Below are 25,782 nucleotides of genomic sequence, written 5' to 3'. Positions count from 1 at the left end.
CTTCATTTTTGTTTGCAATATTTTCTGGTTAAGTGGAAAAAAGGCAAATAACAGAAACATTGGGAAGTCTGGTTTATTGGTTACGCCCATTAGTTCATAGTGCACTTTGCCTTTGGGCAATTATCCCTATGTCATAGACACTAGGACAGCAGACGTATATACACTTTCTATTTTAGGATTTTGGTCTATAAACCAGTGATGCGCACTGTATTAATTCTAAAAAGAAGGCATTTGTGTATTAGCTTTGGTCCCCCAAGACTCTGTTGTCAGTGATCCCGGGGCCAGGGTCTCCTTCCCTGTTCCCCGGATTACTTCTAATGGTGAAGGAGCCGGGGTCACGTACCTTGCTGAGCTCCTGAATCTGCCCTCATACTGTTCCCTTCCCCCACCCAGGGAAGAGGGGAGTAGTAGTGTATGGCTATACACCAACCAGACCAACAAGTTAATACAAACAGGGATAAAGAAAAATACCAATCATACAAAAAAGCACACACAAACAACAAAGGGAGACCCCAGGGAGCGAAGGATGTGAAAAACCAAAGTAGGAGAAGGAGAGGATTTGCACACAACCAAAACCTAGCAACAGTCTTAGATAAATCCACCAAACACCTTCTCAAACAACACATCATCAACTTAAGAACCGGGCAGCAATGAAGCTATCTCTGGCATTTCCTGACTGCCATAGTCCAGTTTATATAGGAGAGGATAGTGGCCAACAGTGAACAGCTGAGAGCCTTAATGCAGGTAAGCTTCCAGGAGCACTCAACTGAGTAGATTAACCCCTGCACTGCTAGAAGAAACCTGCACCGTTTAATATGAAGGTGAAGTCCTTCTAGTCAGTGCAAGAGTAGGAGAAATCAGACGGTGCAGTCTTCTGGCTTCTCTCTGTTGTGGCTACCCCAATAGTTTTAAAATTTACAAGTTAGTTAGTTAGACCAATGCTAATATATAGTTTTATCACATATAATTTTACAACTTTATGCTCTGAGCCTGCATCCACGTGTATAGGACACATCTTGAGTCACTGCCAAAAGTTTCGAGGCTCAGACCAATTTTTGCTTTTGCAAAGTTTGCTGCTTCAGTGATTTTAGTAAGAAATTTCCTGACTTATTTTTCGAAACTTCTGCAATTCACCCTTAATATTCAAGACTTCGATTATTCGTCTTGCCATGCTAGATATCAACCTCTGGGCCTGACTGATGACTGCCCATTCTTGTCTAAACAGTGCTTGGAATTTATCACAATTGTTGTGTTTTAGCCCACTCACTTTTGAGGACTGACCACAGATTTTCAATGCAGTTGACATCTGGGGTGTTTCCTGGCCATGGACCCAAAAATGTAAATATTTGTTCACAAAGCCACTTAGTAATCACTTTAGCATTGTGACCTGGTGCTCCATCTTCGTCCGTCCAGGATTTACTCCTGAAGTTGAAATTTTGCTTGCCAGGGCAAATTACAGAAGTCTTGAAAAACAAGGGTCAACACTGTAAATTCTGAGTTTTTGTGTTTGTCAATAAAAGTTTAAAGTTATGAAATGTTGATAATTGTACTTCAGTAGCCATAGAAATGTCTTAATAACAAATCAAAAAACAATTCTGCAGAAAACTATATGTAAGCCATAATTTGTTCAGTCTTAAAACTTTTGGCTATTCATGGATGAATATATGAATATATGTAACAAGCAACCAGCACCTCCAAAGTAATGATACCCTTTAGGAAAATGTATAACTGGAAATCAATAAAAATCATATTCTGGGATCTCATCTGGTCTTCTGACCTGCACGGTATACTCTAAACATTAATAATGAACTACCAAAAGAATCCTATCTTATGAATACATGCAGTATAAGCAATATGTAAAAAAACAAAATCAACAACTCACTCCTCCATTGTTCATGTAGACATAGACTCTCCCTTCCTCTCGCACCGTGCTCTCCATTGGTGCTCCGATCAGCAAGTCTGACAGTCCATCACCATTTAAATCCACGGCGCACACAGAAGCCCCAAAGTATGAGCCAAGCTGGGGAAAGAAATCTATAGTATAAGTGTCATTCAGGATGAGATAAATATACACATACATACTGTATGTAGTTCTGCATATCATTTCATTTGCAAAACTTCTAATTTGCATTTTTTTCTTTTATCCACTCTAGTAGCTAGCAAGCATTAGCAACCATGTCTGTAATTTAAGCTATCCATATAAATTATAGAGGTGAACATCGCTGACAATGATACACTGTATATCGCTTACCATATGGCACCAGAGGTTTGGCAGCGTAACAATCTTATATTTCTACAGCTTAGTCATGAATGAGGTCCTTAATGCCTGCGGAATCCTAAAAATGTGTCGGTTAAAACTGCTGAAATGTTATAAAATTAACTGTAAAACTATTCACTGGTTATGTAGTTTAAAGGGAAATTGACTTCCATAACTCTTGTTCTGTATTAGGTCTGCAGAAAAGTAAAGCAATAGTTTTCTAGTTCTGTACCCTACTACGTGGCCCTGGCGTCTTCACCTTTAGAAGTAATCCGGGGAGCAGGGATAGCAGCTAGCTCTATTTTTTTGCTACTTTTTGTAATCAGATTTAAATCAGTATTTACCATCAATAAGTCATTTTTTTTAGTGTAAAAAGAAAAGAGATGAAGGTTTCTCAAGCTTTTCTTATCAAACTGTAAGGGTACCGTCACACAGTGCCATTTTGATCGCTACGACGGTACGATTCGTGACGTTCCAGCGATATCCATACGATATCGCTGTGTCTGACACGCAGCAGCGATCAGGGACCCTGCTGAGAATCGTAGCAGATCGTTTGGAACATTCTTTCGTTGCTGGATCTCCCGCTGTCATCGCTGGATCGGTGTGTGTGACACCGATCCAGCGATGCGTTAGCTTGTAACCAGGGTAAACATCGGGTTACTAAGCGCAGGGCCACGCTTAGTAACCCGATGTTTATCCTGGTTACCATCGTAAATGTAAAAACAAACAAACAGTACATACTTACATTCCGGTGTCCGTCAGGTCCCTTGCCGTCTGCTTCCCGCACTGACTGACTGCCGGCCGTAAAGTGCCGGCGCGCTGTGCTCTGCTTTCACTTTACGGCCGGCAGTCAGTCAGTGCGGGAAGCAGACGGCAAGGGACAGACACCGGAATGTAAGTATGTAGTGTTTGTTTTTTTTTACGCTGGTAACCAGGGTAAACATCGGGTTACTAAGCGCGGCCCTGCGCTTAGTAACCCGATGTTTACCCTGGTTACCCGGGGACCTCGGCATCGTTGGTCGCTGGAGAGCTGTCTGTGTGACAGCTCTCCAGCGACCACACAATGACTTACCAACGATCACGGCCAGGTCGTATCGCTGGTCGTGATCGTTGGTAAATCGTATAGTGTAACGGTTCCCTTAGTGGAAACCAGACAGCACTAGGGCGGATGATACCATTGTACCATCCAAGTTTTTTACTGTTTTAATAGACTTAAATTAGTTACTTTGATCCCCGACTAGGATAAAAATTGGATCTATCTGTTTCTTTTTTTTTATGCATACCTCCACCCAAAAAAAAGGGACATGTCTACACCATAATAGTATACCAGCTTAATAAACCCCTCCTTATGATTGATCATCTATTAGTACACCGTAAAAGATTGATTTGATCAAAATATTTCCTGTCTCAATCCTAGTACTGGAAATAAGCAGATTTTGTGCTTCACTTATTGGTCTAGTTTGCTATACAATTAGATTTGATTTTGGAATACCATGTAGCAGGAAAAGTATTTTAATGTGTTGTAAGTTAAAAACAAAATGCATGGATCTATGTAGTTCCAGTTTAGTTGAACTTTTATCTGTAATTTTGCTGTTCAAGTGGAATGAAGAAACAACAGGAACATCTCACTTGGCAGAAGTGGAGTTTATTGGTTGCGCCAATTAGTTTATAGGCCATTATGTCCTCAAATAAGTTTGTGGGAAAACCCTTTTCAGAAGGAACAAGTACACAGGAATATAGAGTCAAGACCAGCTTCCGGGACATTAACAGAGAAAACTCACATAGTTCTTGGTTAAAAGGAAGAACATGTCTCTTACCCTCAGGCATTACCTCTGGTTCCCACTATCTAAAAATAAATTCCTCATATTCCCCATGGGACTTTGCTTCCTATCTACATTTTCAGACTGTGATTGTTGTGGTAATAGTGGTTGGATATGTGGTGAGAGGATTGTAAAACAAGATGGAATCAATCATTTTGACTATTTACAAACTTATTCGTTTTTCATCATGATCCATTATGTATAACCAAAGTACGTAAGTCCAAAGTAAGAGGATATATTTTAGCGCCCCAGAAGGACATTTTTCAATTAATCATCTTTCTAAACTTAAAGGCACTAACTCAGAATCAACCTGTATCTCTAGAGCTGAGCAGATCACTTCACACAACCCTGGTCCACGTCAATGATCTCTGGCTGTCGACAAGAGCTGGTCAAATTCCTTGAGCTTTCAGTTTCCGACGTTTGATTTGATGGCCTGCCGTGACATCATCTGTGCGGCGTGCGGCAGACAGGTGGTGTCTCGCTAATCATGGGCTGAGCTTGGGATCTTGGAGGGTAAGGAAATTCGTGAAGCTCCTGTCCACAGCCAGAGAACACTGACCTGGACCAGGGTCGTACGAAGTGGCCAACTCATCTCTATATATCACCTATCAACAGGATAGGTGATAAATTTATGATCTGATCATTACTAGTCCCAGTATTCATCACGAGAACAGGGGTCCAGTGTTTCCTCATTTGAACAATGTAGCGATCTCATATGTGCAGCAGTACACTTGAAGAAATAGAACTTCAATATTTCCATAGACAATTATTGGAGTTGGAATGAGAAAATACTAGGCCTCTGTGGAAACGCAGGACATCTAATCTTAAGATTAGGAGTCACAGAAAAAACACTGTTTTTTACTATTTCAATCAGTCCTATAGACAATGAATGGAGCAATAACAGAGACAAAGGACACGTGACTGATTGGTGAAGGTCCCAGTGGTGGTAGCTCTACAGATCATGCATTTATCACCCATTCTCTCACTAAAAGCTTCCTTTATATGGACATTAACATAGTATTGATTTAATGAAAAGAGATGGAAAACGAACCTTTTTGCCCTCCGCTTCATATAATATAATCAACTGATTTCCCTCAAAGCCAAAGATGTAGACCTGAGAAAGACAAAGAAAAACTACTGAGCATACTACAGAGGTCTGTATGACGGGTACAGTCTTTAAAAGTTGTTACTTCACTTTTGTCATAGGATCTTTCTGTTGATCAGATATACTGTAAACTGCCATGCCAAAAAAACTATGCAATTTCCACTTTATAAGACACAGATATATCATGATAAAGAATGACAGACTGATCACAAAATGCCTTCTAAGCCATAAAATAGAATTTTAAAGTTTTTCTTAATATGCAAGCCTGACAAAACGAGAAATATAAAAAATTATCCATTCTCATCCTTTGACATCAATGTAAGGTATGAAGTACCAATATGGAGATCAGAGGATGCTGCCTATGCAGGATACACATGGAAATGTGAATTACTTCATTGATCTTAATATGAATTCAGTGTCGGATTGGGGCAGCAAGAGTCTACCAGTAAGATTGACTCTTACTGATGGCCCACTGTTAAGCTACATGCAAATATTACTTTACCTTCATTCACAAATGTACCTATGAATCTGTATAATAATAACCTTGGTAGTTTGTTGAATGAATAATGAGATGCTGATTTTGATGGTACATAGTGAATCAAATGTATTGGGCCAACTACTGCACATATTGGGAGTAAGTGACTTAATTTTTCCTTGGTGGCCCACCGGAGGATTCCACTGTTCTCCTATGGGCCAGTCCAAGCCTGTATGGCTTTATAATACTCTTATTTGAATAAAGTCTAAAGATGTACATAGTGATAATATCATCTTACAATGTGTTTCTAACATGGATAACATATTGTATATAGTCTATACTGTATGTTATACTGTAAAAGAACTTAAAAGATATGGATGCCTTTGGGGAAAAAAAAATTTATTCACTTAAATGCAAGTAATTTGGGCGAAAATAATAATAATAACAATTAGGTTTCGAATAAAATGTAGGATCATTTGGCTTATAAGACTTTATTTCCCTACTAATAATTAATAAACTGAAGAATGCCCTAGATGAAGCAGCACCTTCTACAGGCAGAAGGACCCGACACAGACAACGGCAGCCCTGGCACACTATGCAAACATGCTTTCTTCAGCGTTGCTCAAGGTGTGCAGAGCGGCAGTGGAAAATCTCTCTTAGCAGAAGACTTCGTCCACTATAAGTTCATGCTCAAAACCTATAACTCTGCCCTATATCTGGCCAAACAATCCTACTTCACCACCCTCATCACCTCACTATCCAACAACCCAAAATGACTTTTTGAAACCTTAAATTCCCTCCTGAAACCTAAAGTACAGGCCCCCATCACCAATCTCAGTGGTGAGGGTCTGGCCACTTATTTCCTAGAAAAAATCAACCACATCCATCAGGATATCTCAGCCCAATCTCCTCAGTGCCTGGATCCCCTTCCTTGCCACACCTCAAGCTCACTAGACATCTTTGAGCCTGTTTCAGAGGAAGAAGTTTCCAAGCTCCTCACTTCTGCTTGGCCTACAACCTGCAACAGTTACCCCATTCCTTCACATCTCCTGCAGTCTCTCTCACCAGTGGTCACCACTCACCTGACTAAAATATTTTACCTCTCTCTTTCTTCAGGTATCTTTCCCTCCTCATTTAAACATGCCATCATTACCCCTTTACTTAAAAAGCCATCCCTGGACCAAAACTGCACTGCTAACTACAGACCTGTCTCTAACCTTTCCTTCATCTCTAAACTCCTGGAATGCCTGGTCTACTCCCGTCTAATCCGCTATCTCTCGGATAATTCTCTTCTCGACCCCTTACAATCTGGTTTCCGCTCTGTACACTCCACTGAAACTGCCCTCACTAAAGTCTCTAATGATCTAATAACAGCTAAATCCAAAGGTCATTGCTCCCTGCTGATTCTCCTGGATCTCTCTGCCGCATTTGACACTGTGGATCACCAGCTCCTCCTCACTATGCTCCGCTCCATAGGCCTCAAAGACACAGCCCTCTTCTGGTTCTCCTCCTACCTCTGACCGCTCCTTCACTGTATCTTTTGCCAGCTCCTCTTCCTCTCCTCGTCCCCTTACTATCGGGGTTCCACAGGGCTCAGTTCTAAGCACCCTCCTTTTCTCTCTATACACTGCTCCTATTGGACAAACAATCAGCAGATTTGGGTTCCAGTACCATCTCTATGCTGACGACACCCAATTATACACTTCTTCCCCTGGCATCACCCCTACCCTAATTCAAAATACCAAGGATTGTCTGTCTGCTGTCTCAAACATCATGTCCTCCCTCTATCTGAAACTTAATCTCTCCAAAACGGAACTTCTTGGGTTTCTCCTTTCTACTAACCTCACTTTACCCAACATCGAAATTACCCTGGAGGGTTCAACCATAACTCCCAAGCAGAATGCCCGCTGTATTGGGGTCATATTTGACACCCAACTTTCCTTTACTCCCTATATCCGATCAGTCACTCGTTCCTGTCACCTGCATCTTAAAAACATCTCCAGAATCCAACCTTTTCTCACCTTTGAAACTGCTAAGACTCTTATTGTCGCTCTTATTCATCCTCTCCTCCTGCTCCCTCTTTGATCGGTTACAATCAGGCTTCCGTTCCCATCACTCAACTGAAACTGCCCTAACTAAAGTCACCAATGACCTACTAACTGCCAGGAGCAAGCGACACTACTCTGTCCTCCTTCTCCTGGACCTGTCTTCTGCCTTTGACACTGTGGACCACTCCCTTTTGCTACAAATTCTCTCATCTCTTGGCATCACAGACTTGGCCCTTTCCTGGATCTCGTCATATCTGACAGACCGAACATTCAGTGTCTCCCTCCCCCACACCACCTCCTCACTTCGCCCCTTGTCAGTCGGTGTTCCTCAAGGCTGTGTTCTAGGACCCCTACTCTTCTCCATCTACACTTTTGGCTCGGGACAGCTCATAGAGTCCCATGGTATGCAGTACCATCTCTACGCTGATGACACGCAGATCTACCTATCCGGACCTGACCTCCTTACTTACCAAAATCCCGCACTGTCTGTCTGCTATTTCAGCCTTCTTTTCTGCTCGCTTTCTACAACTGAACATGGACAAAACAGAATTCATCATCTTTCCCCCATCTCACTCTACCCCTCCACCAGACCTATCCATCAATGTCAATGGCTGCTCTCTTTCCCCAGTCCCACACGCCCGGTGCCTCGGGGTGATCCTCGACTCTGCCCTCTCTTTCAAGCCACATATCCAAGCCCTTGCCTCCTCCTGCCGTCTCAAACTCAAAAATATTTCCCGGATCCGTGCTTTCCTTGACCGCAACACCGCAAAAACGCTAGTGCATGCCCTTATCATCTCCCGCCTCGACTACTGCAACCTCCTACTCTCTGGACTCCCCTAGCACTCTGGCACCGCTCCAATCCATCCTACACTCTGCTGCCCGACTAATCTACCTGTATCCCCGCTATTCCCCAGCCTCTCCCCTATGTCAAGCCCTTCACTGGCTTCCTATCACCCAGAGACTCCAGTTCAAAACCCTCACAATGACATACAAAGCCATCCACAACCTTTCTCCTCCATACATCTGTGACATGGTCTCCCGGTACCTACCTACATGCAACCTCCGATCCTCTCAAGACCTCCTTCTCTACTCCCCTCTCATCTCTTCTTCCCACAACCGCATCCAAGACTTCTCCCGTGCTTGCCCCATACTCTGGAACTCTCTACCCCAACATATCAGACTCTCGCCTACCATAGAAACCTTCAAAAAAAACCTGAAGACTCATCTCTTCCGACAAGCCTACAGCCTGCAGTGATCCTGAAGTTACTGAACCGCCGTGCAACCTGCCCTACCCTCTCCTAGTGTTTCATCACCCATCCCCTGCAGACTGTGAGCCCTCGCGGGCAGGGTCCTCCCTCCTTATGTACCCGTGTGCCTTGTTATCTGCTCATGTTTAATGTATTTGTCTATATTTGCCTCGTATTCACATGTAAAGCGCCATGGAATAAATGGCGCTATAAAAATGTATAATAATAATAATAATAATTCTCGTCTGGACTACTGCAACTCTCTTCTGATCAGTCTCCCTCTTACCAAACGTTCTCCTCTCCAATCCATCTTAAATGCAGCAGCCAGGGTCATATTTCTGTCCAGCCACTTCACCGATGCCTCCATCTTGTGCCAGTCACTGGCTACCCATTCGCTACAGGGTCCAGTATAAACTCATCTCTCTCACCCACAAAGCTCTCCACAGTTCTGCACCGCCTTATATCTCCTCTCTCATCTCCGTCTATCGCCCTACACGTGCCCTCCGTTCTACAAATGACCTAAGACTAACATCCCCCGTAATCTGAACCTCGCACCTCCGTCTCCAAGACTTCTCTCATGCTGTGCCAGTTCTCTGGAATGCACTTCCCCAGACGATCAGACTGATACCTAGCCCCGACCTATTCAAGCGCGCTTTAAAAACCCATCTCTTCAAACAAGCCTACCACATCAACTACTCAGTAAACTAACTTTGTCCTGTTCCCTCCTTCCAAATATTATCTGCATGTGAATCTGCACCCTACTATTCTTCTGTCTCCACACCCTCCATGCACACAATAACTGCACTTGATACTTGACTATTGCACTTAAACACAAGGGCTGATGACCGGATCATGCAGCTTTATATGAAAATCCCTATTTATTATAATTGCTAGACCTGAAATAACAAGCACTTTTCACCTATTGTGTCCCCCCATTTCCTTCTAGATTGTAAGCTTGCGAGCAGGGACCTCACCCCTAATGTCACTGTTTAAATTGTCTTAACTTGTACTGAATTTATTGTCTTGACATGTCCCCACTTAATTGTAAAGTGCGGTGGAATATGATGGCGCTATATAAATTAAAAATTATTATTAATTATTATAAAATTATTATTTCCCTACTCATTGCTGACTCACAGAATAAATTAACTAAAAAATAATCAACAAGTTCATTCTGACAGGAGATTTTGTAGCTTTTATATCTGTCTCTTACTGAGCTAGTAAGTGCTGATTAATGACCACAAAACCACATCAATGGAAAGCTGAAAATTCAAGTGGTCAGAAATCATCTGTTAATAGCTTAGAAAAAGACATAAGAAAGTTACAAACAATCCCATTGGAATAATCTCACTGATGGAATCTCAGTTAACTAATTTGGCAGCCAAGCTACAAAGACCGAGTACAGGGCATCAATAAATTTGATAAAAATTAATATTTATTGAACATGGTCAAAAAATATTTTAAAAGTAGGAACAGTAAGACACAGGATATTTTAAGGCTGGACAGCCTGACAGTGAATACTCAACAAGATTCATGTGTACAACCGATAAAGAATACTGAAAACCATATATATATCTATATAGACGTATACCACTTGACGAGGCTAGGTGTGAAACGCGCGTCGGGTGTCGTTCTTTCATTGTCTGGTTTTCTCCATTTTCTGTGCTGTTTGGCATATTTATTTATATGAATTTCGCAGCAAATAATAGTCAGTGCAATACAAAGTTTGCAGAAGACAAATGATGCAAAATTTTAAATGTAGCCTAATGTTAGATCAAAATACATGCATTTAATAAAAATAACAAAATCCCCAAAAAAGGAAAAGGACATCCAATAATTCAGTAGTGCATTGAGTTACAATTATAGTAAGTTCAAAACATTACTATATAATGTTTTCACTGTATATTTCGGGCACAAATGTCTAGAATTTACCAATTCTGACTGTTTCACCTTGATCTGTGTATGCAAGTTCCTGAAAGTACAGGGTATAGTGGTTTGACCTGATGCCCTAATGTTGTGGGTAACATTTCTTTCAGCCACAACCAAACCAGACGAGTTCAGTAGTTCCTGGATGCTTCATTCACATACTCAGATCATGAAATACAGATGGTAGAGATTTACAAAAGTAAAAGATCAAGGCTGGCACTTTTTATAACCAGGAAACAATGATTACATTATATTGACATAAAGTCCTAACTTCGTCCTATTTTTTACCAACAACCACTATTTGGGTAAAGTACATGTTGCAGTTAGATATTATTATAATTTTAGATGCTTGTATAGCTGGAGGTTTTAGGTAAACAAAAAAGTGTACAGATAACGTGGAAGAAATAACATAGTAACATAGTAACATAGTTAGTAAGGCCGAAAAAAGACATTTGTCCATCCAGTTCAGCCTATATTCCATCATAATAAATCCCCAGATCTACGTCCTTCTACAGAACCTAATTGTATGATACAATATTGTTCTGCTCCAGGAAGACATCCAGGCCTCTCTTGAACCCCTCGACTGAGTTCGCCATCACCACCTCCTCAGGCAAGCAATTCCAGATTCTCACTGCCCTAACAGTAAAGAATCCTCTTCTATGTTGGTGGAAAAACCTTCTCTCCTCCAGACGCAAAGAATGCCCCCTTGTGCCCGTCACCTTCCTTGGTATAAACAGATCCTCAGCGAGATATTTGTATTGTCCCCTTATATACTTATACATGGTTATTAGATCGCCCCTCAGTCGTCTTTTTTCTAGACTAAATAATCCTAATTTCGCTAATCTATCTGGGTATTGTAGTTCTCCCATCCCCTTTATTCATTTTGTTGCCCTCCATTGTACTCTCTCTAGTTCCATTATATCCTTCCTGAGCACCGGTGCCCAAAACTGGACACAGTACTCCATGTGCGGTCTAAGTAGGGATTTGTACAGAGGCAGTATAATGCTCTCATCATGTGTATCCAGACCTCTTTTAATGCACCCCATGATCCTGTTTGCCTTGGCAGCTGCTGCCTGGCACTGGCTGCTCCAGGTAAGTTTATCATTAACTAGGATCCCCAAGTCCTTCTCCCTGTCAGATTTACCCAGTGGTTTCCCATTCAGTGTGTAATGGTGATATTGATTCCTTCTTCCCATGTGTATAACCTTACATTTATCATTGTTAAACCTCATCTGCCACCTTTCAGCCCAAGTTTCCAACTTATCCAGATCCATCTGTAGCAGAATACTATCTTCTCTTGTATTAACTGCTTTACATAGTTTTGTATCATCTGCAAATATCGATATTTTACTGTGTAAATAACAACACCATCCACATTTTTCCAACTTGATCAGATTCATTTGAAAAACTAGTGCCCCGTTCTGAAAAATTATGGCTGTAAACTGCTTGTTCTCTATCGGTTTTAGGCTACGTTCACATTTGCGGCTTTGGACGCAGCGGTGTTGCCGCAAAACAACGCACGCGTCATGCTTCCCTATCTTTAACATTGGGGACGCATGTGCATTCGTTTTCATGCGTTTTGGTGCATTTTGCGACGCATGCGTCCTTTCGACGCACCTGGCAGTGCGTTGCAAACGCAACATGTTGCATTTTTTCTGCGTCCAAAATTTTTAAAAAACGCTTGCATCGCACTTGTGTTATATTTGCGTTGTCAAAACTTCAAAACCTCAATTGAAGTGTATTGGCAACGCAGAAGACGCAAGTACTTGCGTTGTTGTGCGTTGTAGGACGCATGCGTTCTTTACTTTAAAAATAGAGACACTGAAAAGACCCTATATATTAAAAAAGGGTTGAACGCATGCGTCAAAAATGCATGCGTTCTACTTGCGTCTTTCGTGCGTCGTGCGTTGCGTCCACGACGCTGCGTCCAAAGCCGCAAATGTGAACGTAGCCTTACAGTGGTATGTAAAAGTTTTTGTATACAGTTAAGCAAGTTGAAGATGAAATGATCTCTAAAAGTCCTGAAGTTAAAGATGACACATGTCCTTTGTGTTTTAGGCAAAAAAATATATTGACAATTTTTAGAGTTTAAAACTTACAAAAAGGAAAATGGCCAATGCAAATCCTCAAAATGGCAGTGCATGTAATACAACCCAGGAATCGCGCAGAACTGGAGTAATTTTCCAAGGAAGATTGGAAGAAAATCTCTCAATCAAGAACTGAAAGCCTCTTGTCTGGCTACAAAAAGTGTTAACAAGTTGTGATACTTGCAAAAAGGGGTGCTACTAGGTACTAACCATGCAGGGTACCAAACTTTTGCATTGGCCCATTTACCTTTTTTGGTGGCGGTGCCAAACTAATTTGCTATCCAGCTATGGTTCCAGCCTGATATTCAATTCTCTGAAATGGCAGAGAATTTCAAAGAATAATTAACCTGGCTGCAATCGCGCTACCAAACTGAGGTTCATGTTGCTTGCGGCTTGGGCAGCATCAATCAGATGACAGGTTTCATTTAACTTTCAAAACAAATAACAATAGTGGAATTAGACATTTCCTTACTCTACCAATCTGCTCTTGTTGCGGGGCTCCTCCTATAACGTCATTGCTGTCTGTTGACCTAAAATGACCTGTTCCAACGGAGTAACCTGTAAATCAAAATGTTCATTTTTTTAATTCGGTCAATGCTAAAAAAAAACATATTTGATGGAAAATGTTCATCTAATTTAATCAAAACTGTGTTGGTAAAGTGGTAACAATTCCCCTGATGTAGTAACTAGAGCAGAAGGGTTGTCTGTGGATAAATTGGGCACAAATATGGCACATTCGGATTCGTGATCGGACACACGAGCAAATTTTCATAAAATCGTAAAAAAATCAGTAACAGTCAGTAAAAGTGCGGGAAAATATTTGCTTTGCCATTAAAGTATTTTCAGAACTTTGCCTACGATAATGGTGGTGTATGATTAGCATGTGGCACATGTTTGATGAGGGGAGATGAGGGGAGGGGATGGAGAGAGCTCAGAGGAGCCGCATGCTTGCAATTTTTTTTTCTAACTTTATGTGTTAGCCAATCAGGTCGCAGGACACATCCACAATGTCCAGACACAATGGCTTGTGCCACTGGCTGCTGAAATCACATGTCCCTCTCTATATAAAGAGTGGACATCTTGTTTTAGCACCATTTTGTCAGTATAACAGAGCAGAGAGATGATACTATTTCTACTCTGGTGAAATTGATGCCACTTTGTTGATGTATGCCATTATTTTTTTGAAATGTGTACACTCCTGGTTGGGTCTCCATCTGCTGAGTTAGCTGTAGTGAAAAAGATATCATTCTCCATTATACTATTTCTACTGTAATGAAATTGATACTAATTCAGTGGTGTCTGCCAACAATTTTGGTAAATGTGTAGACTCCTGGTTGGGTCTCCTTCATGCGTGTTGCCTGTAGCAGTAGACCTCTGAGACTGTCAGGCCTCCACTTCCTTGGATTCAACTACCCGTGTTACTATCCTTAAATCTTTCTTACTATGGTTGTCTACAAAACTGATATTTGTGCCACCTGAGTGTGGCTGAGCATCAAAGCAGGTTAAGCTGTTGCATGTGGTATCAGGGCTCCCAGCACTGCAGGCCGGCACCAATTCCTCACCCACCTCGTCTTAGGCTGGGGTCACACTTGCAAATTCAATGCGAGAAACTCACGTGAGTCTCTCGCATCAAGTTCCGGCACAGCCACCGGCACTCGGGACCGGAGCGTGCGGTTGCATAGAAATACATGCAGCCGCCAACTCCAGTCCCGTGTGCCGGTGGCTGTGCCGGGACTTGATGCAAGAGACTCGCACGAGTTTCTCGCATTGAACTCACAAGTGTGACCCCGGCCTTACTGTTATGTTCAATTGAAAGCTGTAAATGCTGTCCCAGATCCCGATACCTCATGAATGGCTGATTGCTGCCGTACCATTCTAAAATGTATACTGTGGGTCAATTTAGGTCACTTTCCTGGTGTCTGCCCTTAACTTGATGTGTTTTGGCAGCCTTTGGGCCCGTTTGAAGGTGTTGTGCATGCGTTTGTTTTTCCCTCCAATTGACTCCAATCGCATTCGGATATATGAATATTCAACAAATAATTCAGCGGATATTGCAAAATCGGCGATCGTAAATCCGAACCGAATATTGAAATATTCGCACATCTCTATTAGTGACCTTACACTTATACACATAGACGGAGCATCAGGACACTGCGATTAATGAATACATGAACTCCAATATTGCTGTAAACTTTAAAAATGTAAGATACTTAGCGATTTTTGTGCAAAGAGAACAAAAGCCATCCAAGCACATCAAAGTGTACCTAAATATGGATGGACCCTAACAATTATATGCCATACCACTCCCTGTGCCAAACCAGGCCTAATCTGAATGGGAATAGATTGTATCTAATTAAAGGGAATATTTCACTATATTTTTCCTACCTCATCTGAGAGCAGCATAATGTGGAGAAAGAGACCCTGATTCCAACTATGTGTCACTTAGTTTACTTGGTGCAATGGTTGTGACACAATCAGTGTTTTAGACATTGTATAGTTGACAAGGCTAACCGGCCCACACCGCAGCTTTCTCTGTACATTGTCTATTGACAGTGAGCCACTTATCATTGCTGGGGGTGTGATCGGACTATGGCTCACATGCCATGTAGTCCAGGCAGTGATAATCTACTTCACTGTAGGGAAACAACAGCACACTGCCAATAGGTGACACAGCACTGAAATCTGTGTCTCAGGCACTACGGTATCTTGTCCTCAAATTACATAGTGAAAACCTGCTGACAGATTCCCTTTAAAGCATCAAGACCTATCAATCTGAACAATGGAGCAGAAAAGGCTCCAGGATCTGTTTCCCTCTTCTTATAAATGTTGATTTTGCCAACCAGGTCTGTTTGTTGGATCACATGAACTATAAAAAGGGGCACAATTGTGAAATTTGTCCTATCATGAATTTAGCACTGTGCTTTTACAGTAAAGGTTTGCTTTTGGTTTGGGCCTCTATAGAGGTGCTATAGATGTTTTTTTTTCCAATAATGAAGGGGATAATGTACACAAGTTGATAAAAAAGGTCGAAACTGAATACTAGAAACAGCTGACAAATGAAAAAACATATATGTAGAAACCACTTCCTTTGTCTTCTAAGCAAAAAAAGCATGGAAACATATGCAAAACCCTTTTGGGTGAGGTTCTGTAGACCTTCCTGTCTTCTGCATGCAAGGTAAATAGAGGAAAAACACATTATTATAACGCCTTGATCTTTATTAATGATTGTACTGTATCCTCATTTCTAGGGACTGGCAAAACGGGCAAGATTTGTGGAACGATTGGAGAACCATAAAATACATCTCTGTGTGCAATATCTACCTTCAGGAATGTGGATCTTTAAAGTTGAACATGAATTAATGCACAGAACAGCTACAATAATTGCTCTGAGCAAAAGTCAAAAGGCCTTAGGGTTACTTTGTATGTGAACTTATATAGTAGATTTTCAAACAGGCAACTTTCCTTCTATGTGGTATATAAGTAAAATGGAATTCGAATAGTGAAAAAGTTTTCTAGAAGATTAATGTAGACGAAAATAACAGACATGAGTGGCTAATCATACCCATTGCAATTCCATAACTGTTCTTTGGCTACACGAGAGTGATTATTATGCTATTATATGAAAATAATATTGGATCATGTATTGAATCTAATAGAACAAACAAAGCAAATAAACCTTGGTTTGCGGATGTCTGTGCACAAACAGAAGGCACTCGGAATTGGCCAAGATATAGCATGCATATTACATTATTGTTGACACCGCCAGACAGTCTTGGCTCAGTTGGAAGCACTGAGAAGGTTGGCATAAATGTGCTACAGTATGAGGAACATTCCGAAGGTGAGTCAAGAGAGAGAACAAGAAGTGTTGACATGTAAGGAAGCTTCCAAAGAAAAGAAAAGGGAAGGCTGACAACACTCACTAAGATTGGACGCTCGTTCAAATTCCAAGGAACCCACTTGGAGAATCAGCAACATAGAAGAAGTAGAAAAAAAACAGCGTCCAATCCCATGTGATGAATTCCAGAAAACAAGGTTTTATTCCGTCATCATAACACAACGTTTCAACCTATAATAGGGCTTCATCAAGTTTTGTGTCTACTTCTATATAAGGAAGCTTGTCACTGGGTACACCGAGAGGGCAGAATAAACAAATGTCCATCATTCAATTGTGCAGGAGTTCTTATTGGAACAATAGAAAACGCTGTCAAATTTAACACTATTTGTTCAAATATAGTGATGTGTTGATGGTAGAAAGAAAATCCAACTCACTCACACCAGGTGCACAGATCATACGGTCTGTGTGCAGCAATGAGAAAAAATGAGAAACTGCCAGCTTACATGATCCAAAAAAATTAAAACTGGCTTTTATTAAATAATCCAAGGACAACAGGCAAGACATAGTTCCAATAATGCAACAAGTTTCAGATCATTATGATCCTTCTTCATGGCATAAATATGCAAATCGTTTTGGATTACTTATGATCCTTTTTCATAACAATTACATTTTTATGCTATGATGAAGGATCATAAGGTATCCAAAACGCGTTGCATTATTATACTTGTGTCTTGCCTTGGATTATTTCATAAAAGTCCATTTTAATTTTACTGGATTGTGGGAGCTGGAAGTTTGTCATATTTTCTCGTGATGGGTGGAAGGCTCATACACGCTGCCACATTACATCTCCATTGTGGGCAGGTCAAATTAGGGTTACAATAGGGGTGAGTGAACCCTCAACTGTACTTCTGGATATCTATGATATCATACAGCTTGTATATATAAATGGCAAAGGACAGAGGATGTATGAGCAAAAAGAATTGGATGCTGTACCAGTGTTCACTGGGCCTAAAAACTAACAAGGCTTTAAAATACCAGTAAGGCGATGAACCTAACATAGAAATAAGGAATCACATACCGGTATTTACATAGCTACTTAAATACAATAAGTGCCAAGAAACAGATAAAATAACTCATTTGTGGAGCAGAGGTATGAAAAAACTCTGAACTTTCTATTCAAAATGCAAGAAGTAATTTCCCTAATGAAATGATGTTGGTTTGGTTTTTCTGGGGAAGTGACCCGTAATAAAATAGGTTGATGATCTGTAGGACATTCAAGAAAATTTCCTGTTTCGAAACAATATAAAATTTCCATGTTTTTGCCTTTTACCCTTTCACTGACTTAATTATGGAACCGATTCTTCTGAAGAACATGAGCAAATCCCTTATCATAATCTTACTAGGACACATTTTTTAGCTATTTCAATTTGTCACAAAACTATATCAGAAGTTGGCCACGACATAACAGAGTATCCATTCACATGTGTAAGCCCTAAATAGAAGTACCTATATTCATCAGTATGTCTTACCTAAGTAGCTCCCATACTTGACAGTGTTATTAATATTGTTATAATAGTAGATCTTGTTGATTGTTGTGTTGTAAACCAAGATTGCTCCGGTCCAGTAGTACGATCCCGGTGCCCCCATGATGATTAAATCCTGCAAAAAAGCAATAAATACATGATTTCATTTCCATTGTGGAAGCTTAGAGTGTAAATCGATTTTTTTTTCATTTCCAGTAGGATGCCTATGATTGTTCTAGAAATTTATGGATTTCCATGAATAAACCATGAAAGAGAGCTATCTAATTGAATGAGACCTCAAGAACACAATGTGTTAAAAAGCCCGCCAGAGATGAAATGACAAGGCTTTTCTAATACTAGTGCAAGTTCATTCTGGCAATCAATTGTGGTCATGGTCATAACAAATAATACCCTACTTATCAGGTGTCAATGCCATATCCTAGTTATATATTGGTAAGTCAATGCCATATCCTAGTGATATATCAGTAAGTCAATGCCATAGCCTAGTGATATATCAGTAAGTCAATGCCATATCCTAGTGATATATCAGTAAGTCAATGCCATATCCTAGTGATATATCAGTAAAGTCATTAAAGAAAAAGCCATTTACACTTCTGTATGACTCTTAGACTAAAACCATACAAACTAAACTAGGGAAAATACGTCTTTTGAAAGCAAATAATATTTAAAGGGTACAAGTCCAGCTTACATCTAAATATACACTAGAGATCCCAGCTTGACATGAGCCATGTTGTTCACCAAACTTCTTAAAATGATCTACAAAAGAAAAAAAATAATGCTGACCTATTTGTTTAAGTCTTGATTAGTTACACACAGCAAAAATGAGCAAAGATGTATGTACATATGAAGTCTAACCAAATAAATGGCAGGTGTGAACAAAATAAAGGAAAATGTCCAAATACATATCATAAATTACAAACTACCTGACAATGCAGATTTCTAATATAGCCTCAATCAATCCAAACAGATCTGTTTCTCTCCAATTTAATGGAGTTGTCCACTACTTAGAAAATCACTTCTCAACCTCTATATTTCCCCTGGGTAAAATATTAAAATCTATACTCACCTTCATTGCCGGCACTGTTCCAGCGGTGTTATGTCACACAATCCCTACGGCAAATTAGCACTGGCTTCTCCCTCCTCTCATATGGACGTAATTGACATCTGAGAGAGCAGCCACAACTTTCACTTCCTCCAGATGTCCGATTTATCTGAAGGCGGGGAGAGTGAAGCCAGTACTGATTGCCTGTCAGATCAAGAGACATAACAATGTCACGCAAGCCCCGGGAGAGCCAGTGCCGACAGTACCGTGTGATACAAATGAGACAAGAATGTCTGAATGTATGTGTAGATAGTGATTTCATGTACCTATTGCCATAAACTGAGTAAAACAAAGACAAAATGGAAGCGGGGAAGTGCCCTCCGAGTGACCTATTCGTATTGCATGAGGAGATGTGGCATAAACAACTATGTACGCACGCGCAGCATGCTTGCAGTATGAGAAAAAATATTCTCAGAGCGAATAACAAGATAAGCATGGAATTTGCACAATAACAACTCGTGATCTGTACAATAATAATAATAATAATAATAATAATTTTTATTTATATAGCGCCAACATATTCCGCAGCGCTTTACAAATTATAGAGGGGACTTGTACATACAATAGACATTACAGCATAACAGAAATACAGTTCAAAACAGATACCAAGAGGAGTGAGGGCCCTGCTCGTAAGCTTACAAACTATGAGGAAAAGGGGAGACACGAGAGGTGGATGGTAACAATTGCTATAGTTATTCGGACCAGCCATAGTGTAAGGCTTGGGTGTTCATGTAAAGCTGCATGAACCAGTTAATTAATTTTTTTTTTTTTTTAATATAGGCCACACAGGGATCGTTAGGTTAATGCATTAAAAAAGTTATATAAGAAAAATGCCAGTACGCATGATCAAACTAGATCCAGTTTTAAGTGTATAAAACAGGACAGCACCTCGGTGGGGGTAGGGACTTTTCCAGACTCTTCAAGTGGACGCACTTTGGTCTGTGATGCACGCCGGAATTTTTCCTCCCCCTGCCGAGGTCCCCCGTCAGGAGAAGTGATGCTACAATATCCGGTAATGTATTGATGCTTACTATCTCTATATATAATTGTCTAAGGGTTTTTCCGTCTGTCTGTCTGTCTTTCTGTCTGTCTGTCTGTCCTGGAAATCCCGCCTCTCTGATTGGTCGAGGCCGCTAGGCCTTAACCAATCAGCGATGGGCACAGCATCGACGTAGAAATCCCGCGTCTCTGATTGGTCGAGGCCGCCAGGGCACAGCGACGATGATGTCATAAAGGACGTAGAAATCCCACGTTTCTGATTCAGCGACGGGCACAGTATCAACGTAGATGTCATAATGGTTGCCATGGCAACGATGATGTCATAAAGGTTGCCTCGACCAATCAGCGATGGGCACAGTCTGCCGCGAATTCTGGAATCGTCATTGTCCATATACTACGGGGACATGCATATTCTAGAATACCTGATGCGTTAGAATCGGGCCAGAATCTAGTCTCTATATATATATAGTTGTATAATAAAGATGTTGATCATTGCATGTCAGAACTTTTGAACTAATCTTGTGCCAAAGGTCAATATAAATCTTTTTAATCATAATTAATAAATTTTATAATCTTGTTTCACCGAAAAAGACTCTTGTCTATGCCTAATTAGTATATTAGTGAGCGCTCCGTATGTAAGGCGTAACGCCTCTTCATTTGTGACTCGGAAAGACATACCGGTACCAGAGGAGAATATAAGGTGTTGTTTTGTAACGGGGACCATAGTGATTGAGAAGTGTTTTTTTTGAGTAGTGGACAACCCCTTTAAAAAACCCCCATCATAATATTTTTTTCTTTTACATACACCTTTATGTATTCAATCATAGGAATTTTTCCCAACAGATATTTCTAATCCTTTGGCTTCTAGGTGATAAGCAACTACAGAGGTATTTAGCCACTTGTTTCCTCTGCTGAAATAACTTAAGCAACGACAGCAACAATACTTTAGCATTTTGAGCAGTTTACAAGTTTCCTCAGTTCTGCTGTTGAATGGGCTTTATGTAAAGAATTGAGATTTAATTTTCATGTACATCTTACTAAATCAAAACTGCAAGGATTCCATTCATTGTACCTTACACTGTGGTTTTTGTACTGATGAAGAAGTTTACAACTTTGAAAAATGTTGACTATTAATCCGCATTTCTGGACATTTTTCTTTTTATCCTTCCATACCAGCAGCGCAGAATTTACCATATGATTCAATTTAGTTGTTTTTCAAGCCGTGGGTCTACAGGAGCTCTGAGCCTTTTAGTGGTTGTTGGTACACAACCACACCAGATGAGGTGAGTACTAGTTCCTTTGGTCTCCCCAGTGTTACCCCGGGAAAGCCCTATTGTGCTTATTGTTATTCCAGTTTCTTCAAATTATAAGTACAAAGATAGTGTACATGGCAGCTACTATGAGATAATAAAAAAAACAAAGAGGCGAGCTCATCCATAAATTAGTCTCATGGGTGGGGAATTGTCCAATTGTCCCCGGGGAAAGGGGGAAATTTGGATGATGAATAGGAAGCAAGAAATTAATTGGGCAAGAGAGGGAGAGGAGATACATGTGCAAACGATAGTAGGATGACAAATGATTCCCTATGAAGATCATAATGATCATAACATTTTTCAAAATACCATCTTGGTGGTAAGGATTGCACTGATCCACCAAGTTGACCATGGGTCCTCCATCCATCCAAATTCAGGACTCTAAAATTTTTTAAAAATAATCCTTCTTGGATTTAACTTTACAGATAATCATTTACAATTAGGTTGTATTTCCTATTAGTTCACAAAAAGTTACAGTATTTGAGTTAACGCATAAATTGCAATTAATTATATATGTGAAAACCTGTAACTAGGTTTTCTGCATAAAACAAAATCCATCACCTTCAAGTTGTCTTTACTTGCACTTCAGCAAGTTGTTTTTTGTTTGCAAGCTTGGACTGGCCCACAGGAGAACAGGAAAATCCTCCGGTGGGCCTCTGTGCAGGAGTGGTTCGCCACCCGCTTATATGAGCAGTACTTGGCACAAAATACTTGAATCACTATGTACAGACAAAGACGGCATCTTACTCATTTAACAAACTATCCAGATTATTGTTATGTAAATCTGTGATTGAGGATAGTGTCACATTTTCATGTAGTTAAAAAGGGGGGCCCTGAATAGGTTACTGGTGGGCCCTTGAAACCCTAGTCTGACACTGTTTGTAAGTGCCCAGTTGACCCCATATCAAAGAAAATACTTTTTCACATTCCTCCTGATTAGCATATAATGTGGTCCAGTCCGATAGGTGTCGCTGGTCTGTACTCGGTGCATCTCTGTCTCCTCGATCCCTGAACCTCCTGCCTTGATTGACGTAGCTGACGTTTCTTACGTGATCCAAAGATTCTGTTCAAATCTCATGCCTGCACGGTAGAGAACAGGAACTTTACAGGCATGACAGACTATGGATGACGTAGAGGACGTCAGACAAATAAAGGCAAGAGGTCAGCAATTCCGATCAAAGACCAGTAACACCAATCAGACAGAGCATGTCTTTTAGCACATGTCATGGCATGATTAAAAAAGTTATTTTCTTTGATATGTGAGTGAGCTTGGCACTTATGAACAGGTTGCTGGAGTGCTAGTAAAGACGACTTAAAGGTGGTGAATTTAATATAGAGAAAATGTTATTGACAGGTTCCCTTTAAAATATGTAAGTTTCGAAGGTTACACAGCATTTAGGAGGCAAAATTATGCTGATAAGATCGTATGGTCCCAGACGGGTAAAGCTTAGACCACTTGTTATCTAATAACCATGTGTCTCCTCGCCAGCATTTTGAAAGAATAATTATTAAAACATTTTTAAATAATAAAGCCATCTGAAGCATTTACCTTTATAACATGGACATATTTTTCTGCTTAAATCAGTGCGTAAATTGGCAGGTATTGAGTAGCATACTCCGAGTGGCTGCTTGTGTTCACTAATAAAATTAACATTCTTCCATCTATGGCCACAAACCTGAAAGAAAAAAACTTTTAAGGTACTCTCAAAGGTAGGTGGTGCGGTTTAAGTCAGAAAATAAAGCTTCGAGTTTCTTGCAGAAGAAGTAGATAAAGTGTTCATATGCAGCCCGATGCAGGGCAGTAGCCATGGGATAGGCATTCGTCTCCTTTTACTCCCTGCGTTACATGAAAGTATGGATCTTGGCTGAGTGTGTGGACTTGTGCTATGTGGGCATCACGCCCGTGCAGGCCATCTGTAGTCAGTGGTTTGGGCTGGCCAGGACCATAGTTCCACAGTTCAATATAGAGTATTTGCTGAATAACTTATAATTTGGCAAAGGTTATATAAAAGGAATAGCGGGAACAAAGTATTATGACCGTTATGACAAATGATAAAGCATTTTCCCCTCACACCATATCCTTTCTCTGTAGTTCTACTCCAGGGCTTTGCAGACACACTGTTTTGTTATACTACATGGCCTTAACGTAGCTTGTCACCACAGTCCTGATCCGCAACGCCCTCTACTCGCTCAGCAGTTCTGTGTCCTATTTCTTTCACTACTGGCACCCTAGATCTACCACTCAGGACCCCCACTAGTCCCATGAACTGAGGAGTTTTTGACTCTGCGTCTTTTCCATGAATGCCTCCTCCGGAAGGCCACTATGCTTAGTCAGTCCCTTCTCCTTGAGGATCTCGCTATCCCTGTCCTTAAGTCTCCTCTGGATCACCCAATGGCTGCACTGCTCACATTACACTCTAAACTGGAACTAATTATCTATAGGTAGCAGTCACTTGCCCTAACACTAAGCCCCTCCCACTAGGGGGCTAGTCCCAAATATTAACTCTATCTTATCCTAATGTTATTACCTAAATTACATGTAATAGAAAAAGACAAGGCGCACAACTATAATCTAAATAGAGGGGAGGTGCCAAGGCCGATAGTATGAGATAATATGAACAAAGAAAGAAAACAGGGCACTACCGTAAAGCCCGCACACTACACCACAGAATTATACCAAAATATCAAATTTTATTGGGTACACCATAACAGCAGAAAAACATTAAAACACAAGTAAAAACAAAACAACACCCCACTCCTGGACCCCCTTAAACATAGGCTGCATCCATGTAATACACAGTAGAACAAATGGAAGGACATATGTAATAACAAAAATATAGATATACATAAACAATAATCATAACATATCCTACCATAGATGTATAAAATATATTACAGATGCAACTGAAGTAGGAAAACCCCCCTATAAACACCCCTAAATACACGTAAAGTCTGCCATAACCTAGCAATTGCTAAAGTAAATCCTAATGGGACAACCAAATAAATATATGTGCCAATAATACAATGGCCCCAAAGGGCTAATATTGATCCTAGAGAATCATCAAGGATACAAAAACGCCTAAAATAGACCATATAAATGACGCCAAAGCCAAAGAAAAGGCAATTAGCAGGGCTGTCCCAGATAGTTTAAATGTGGATCATAACCACATCGTGTGTAAGGATGCGATAGAGCCAGACAAAGATGTACAAGGCAGGATCATGCACATATCAGAGGGAGAAGGAGGATACCAACCCAAAAAAAGGGGGGCCACAGATGGAAACCAGAGCAGGGTGCGACCCAACGCGTATCGCCGTAACCTGTACGGCTTCATCAGGGGAAGATGAATATAAGTGAACGCAAGGCAAATAAATAATTGCCAGCTGATCGGTGAAGTAACCGCCGGTGTGGAGCACAGGTGTAAGGAGAGAGCCGAGATGCAAACCCGGAAATAGACTGCATAGTAAAGCACCGAGCCGCGCATGGGCAGTAGGATCCGGACCCACGGCGCCTGCGTGAAAAGACCCGAGGCATCAGCGGCCGATGCACATAGCTAACCACCGCACCTGAGCAGTGGAGCCACAGATGGATGGGTACATATGTCCCATGCATCCCTAAGCCAAATACCACTGGTAAAGCTAGAATAGATCACTGCACCTGCGCGCAAAAAAGATGATTCGGCTGGTCAGTCAAATATACCAGCCACAGTCCCGCACATGAGCAAAAGGACAAGTCAATGCGAACAGGCGCAAAGAGTAGCGCAATAGAATCGCCATGGATCGCCGAGCCCATGTACAGTATACAAAAAGCAACAGCGCAGCTCCCGGGAGTCTGGATACGGGGGAGAAAGAAGAAGGTGGATGTAAAAACATCACATATATAATAAAAACAAACAAACATATATTGAAAGACAAAACAGAACGCCACAACATAACACAAAATATATACATATATAACGTGTATAAACACACACATATAAATACAAGACAATAAGACCAAAACAATAGAAGAACTACCTAAATTACA

The 25,782-nt window shown here is 40.8% G+C and overlaps 1 protein-coding gene across 2 annotated transcripts in view; it reads right to left on the bottom strand.

Annotated features, from left to right (window-relative positions):
- The window catches only part of ITGA4 (integrin subunit alpha 4), a 159,144-nt gene that overhangs the window by 85,902 nt on the left and 47,460 nt on the right, over positions 1-25,782 (bottom strand). For both annotated transcript variants that reach the window (XM_069733230.1, XM_069733231.1), the window contains exons 4-9: positions 23,308-23,434; positions 19,033-19,100; positions 18,330-18,459; positions 13,438-13,523; positions 5,129-5,191; positions 1,883-2,020 (exon numbers count right to left, since the gene is read on the bottom strand). In XM_069733230.1, the coding sequence (XP_069589331.1) occupies positions 1,883-2,020; positions 5,129-5,191; positions 13,438-13,523; positions 18,330-18,459; positions 19,033-19,100; positions 23,308-23,434 (612 nt within the window). The remainder of the gene's footprint in view (positions 1-1,882; positions 2,021-5,128; positions 5,192-13,437; positions 13,524-18,329; positions 18,460-19,032; positions 19,101-23,307; positions 23,435-25,782) is intronic.

This window comes from Ranitomeya imitator, chromosome 7 (assembly GCF_032444005.1).
Source record: "Ranitomeya imitator isolate aRanImi1 chromosome 7, aRanImi1.pri, whole genome shotgun sequence".
NCBI lineage: Eukaryota > Metazoa > Chordata > Amphibia > Anura > Dendrobatidae > Ranitomeya > Ranitomeya imitator.
Note: the sequence above shows the minus strand (reverse complement) of the source record. Positions and strands in the feature narration are given on the sequence as shown.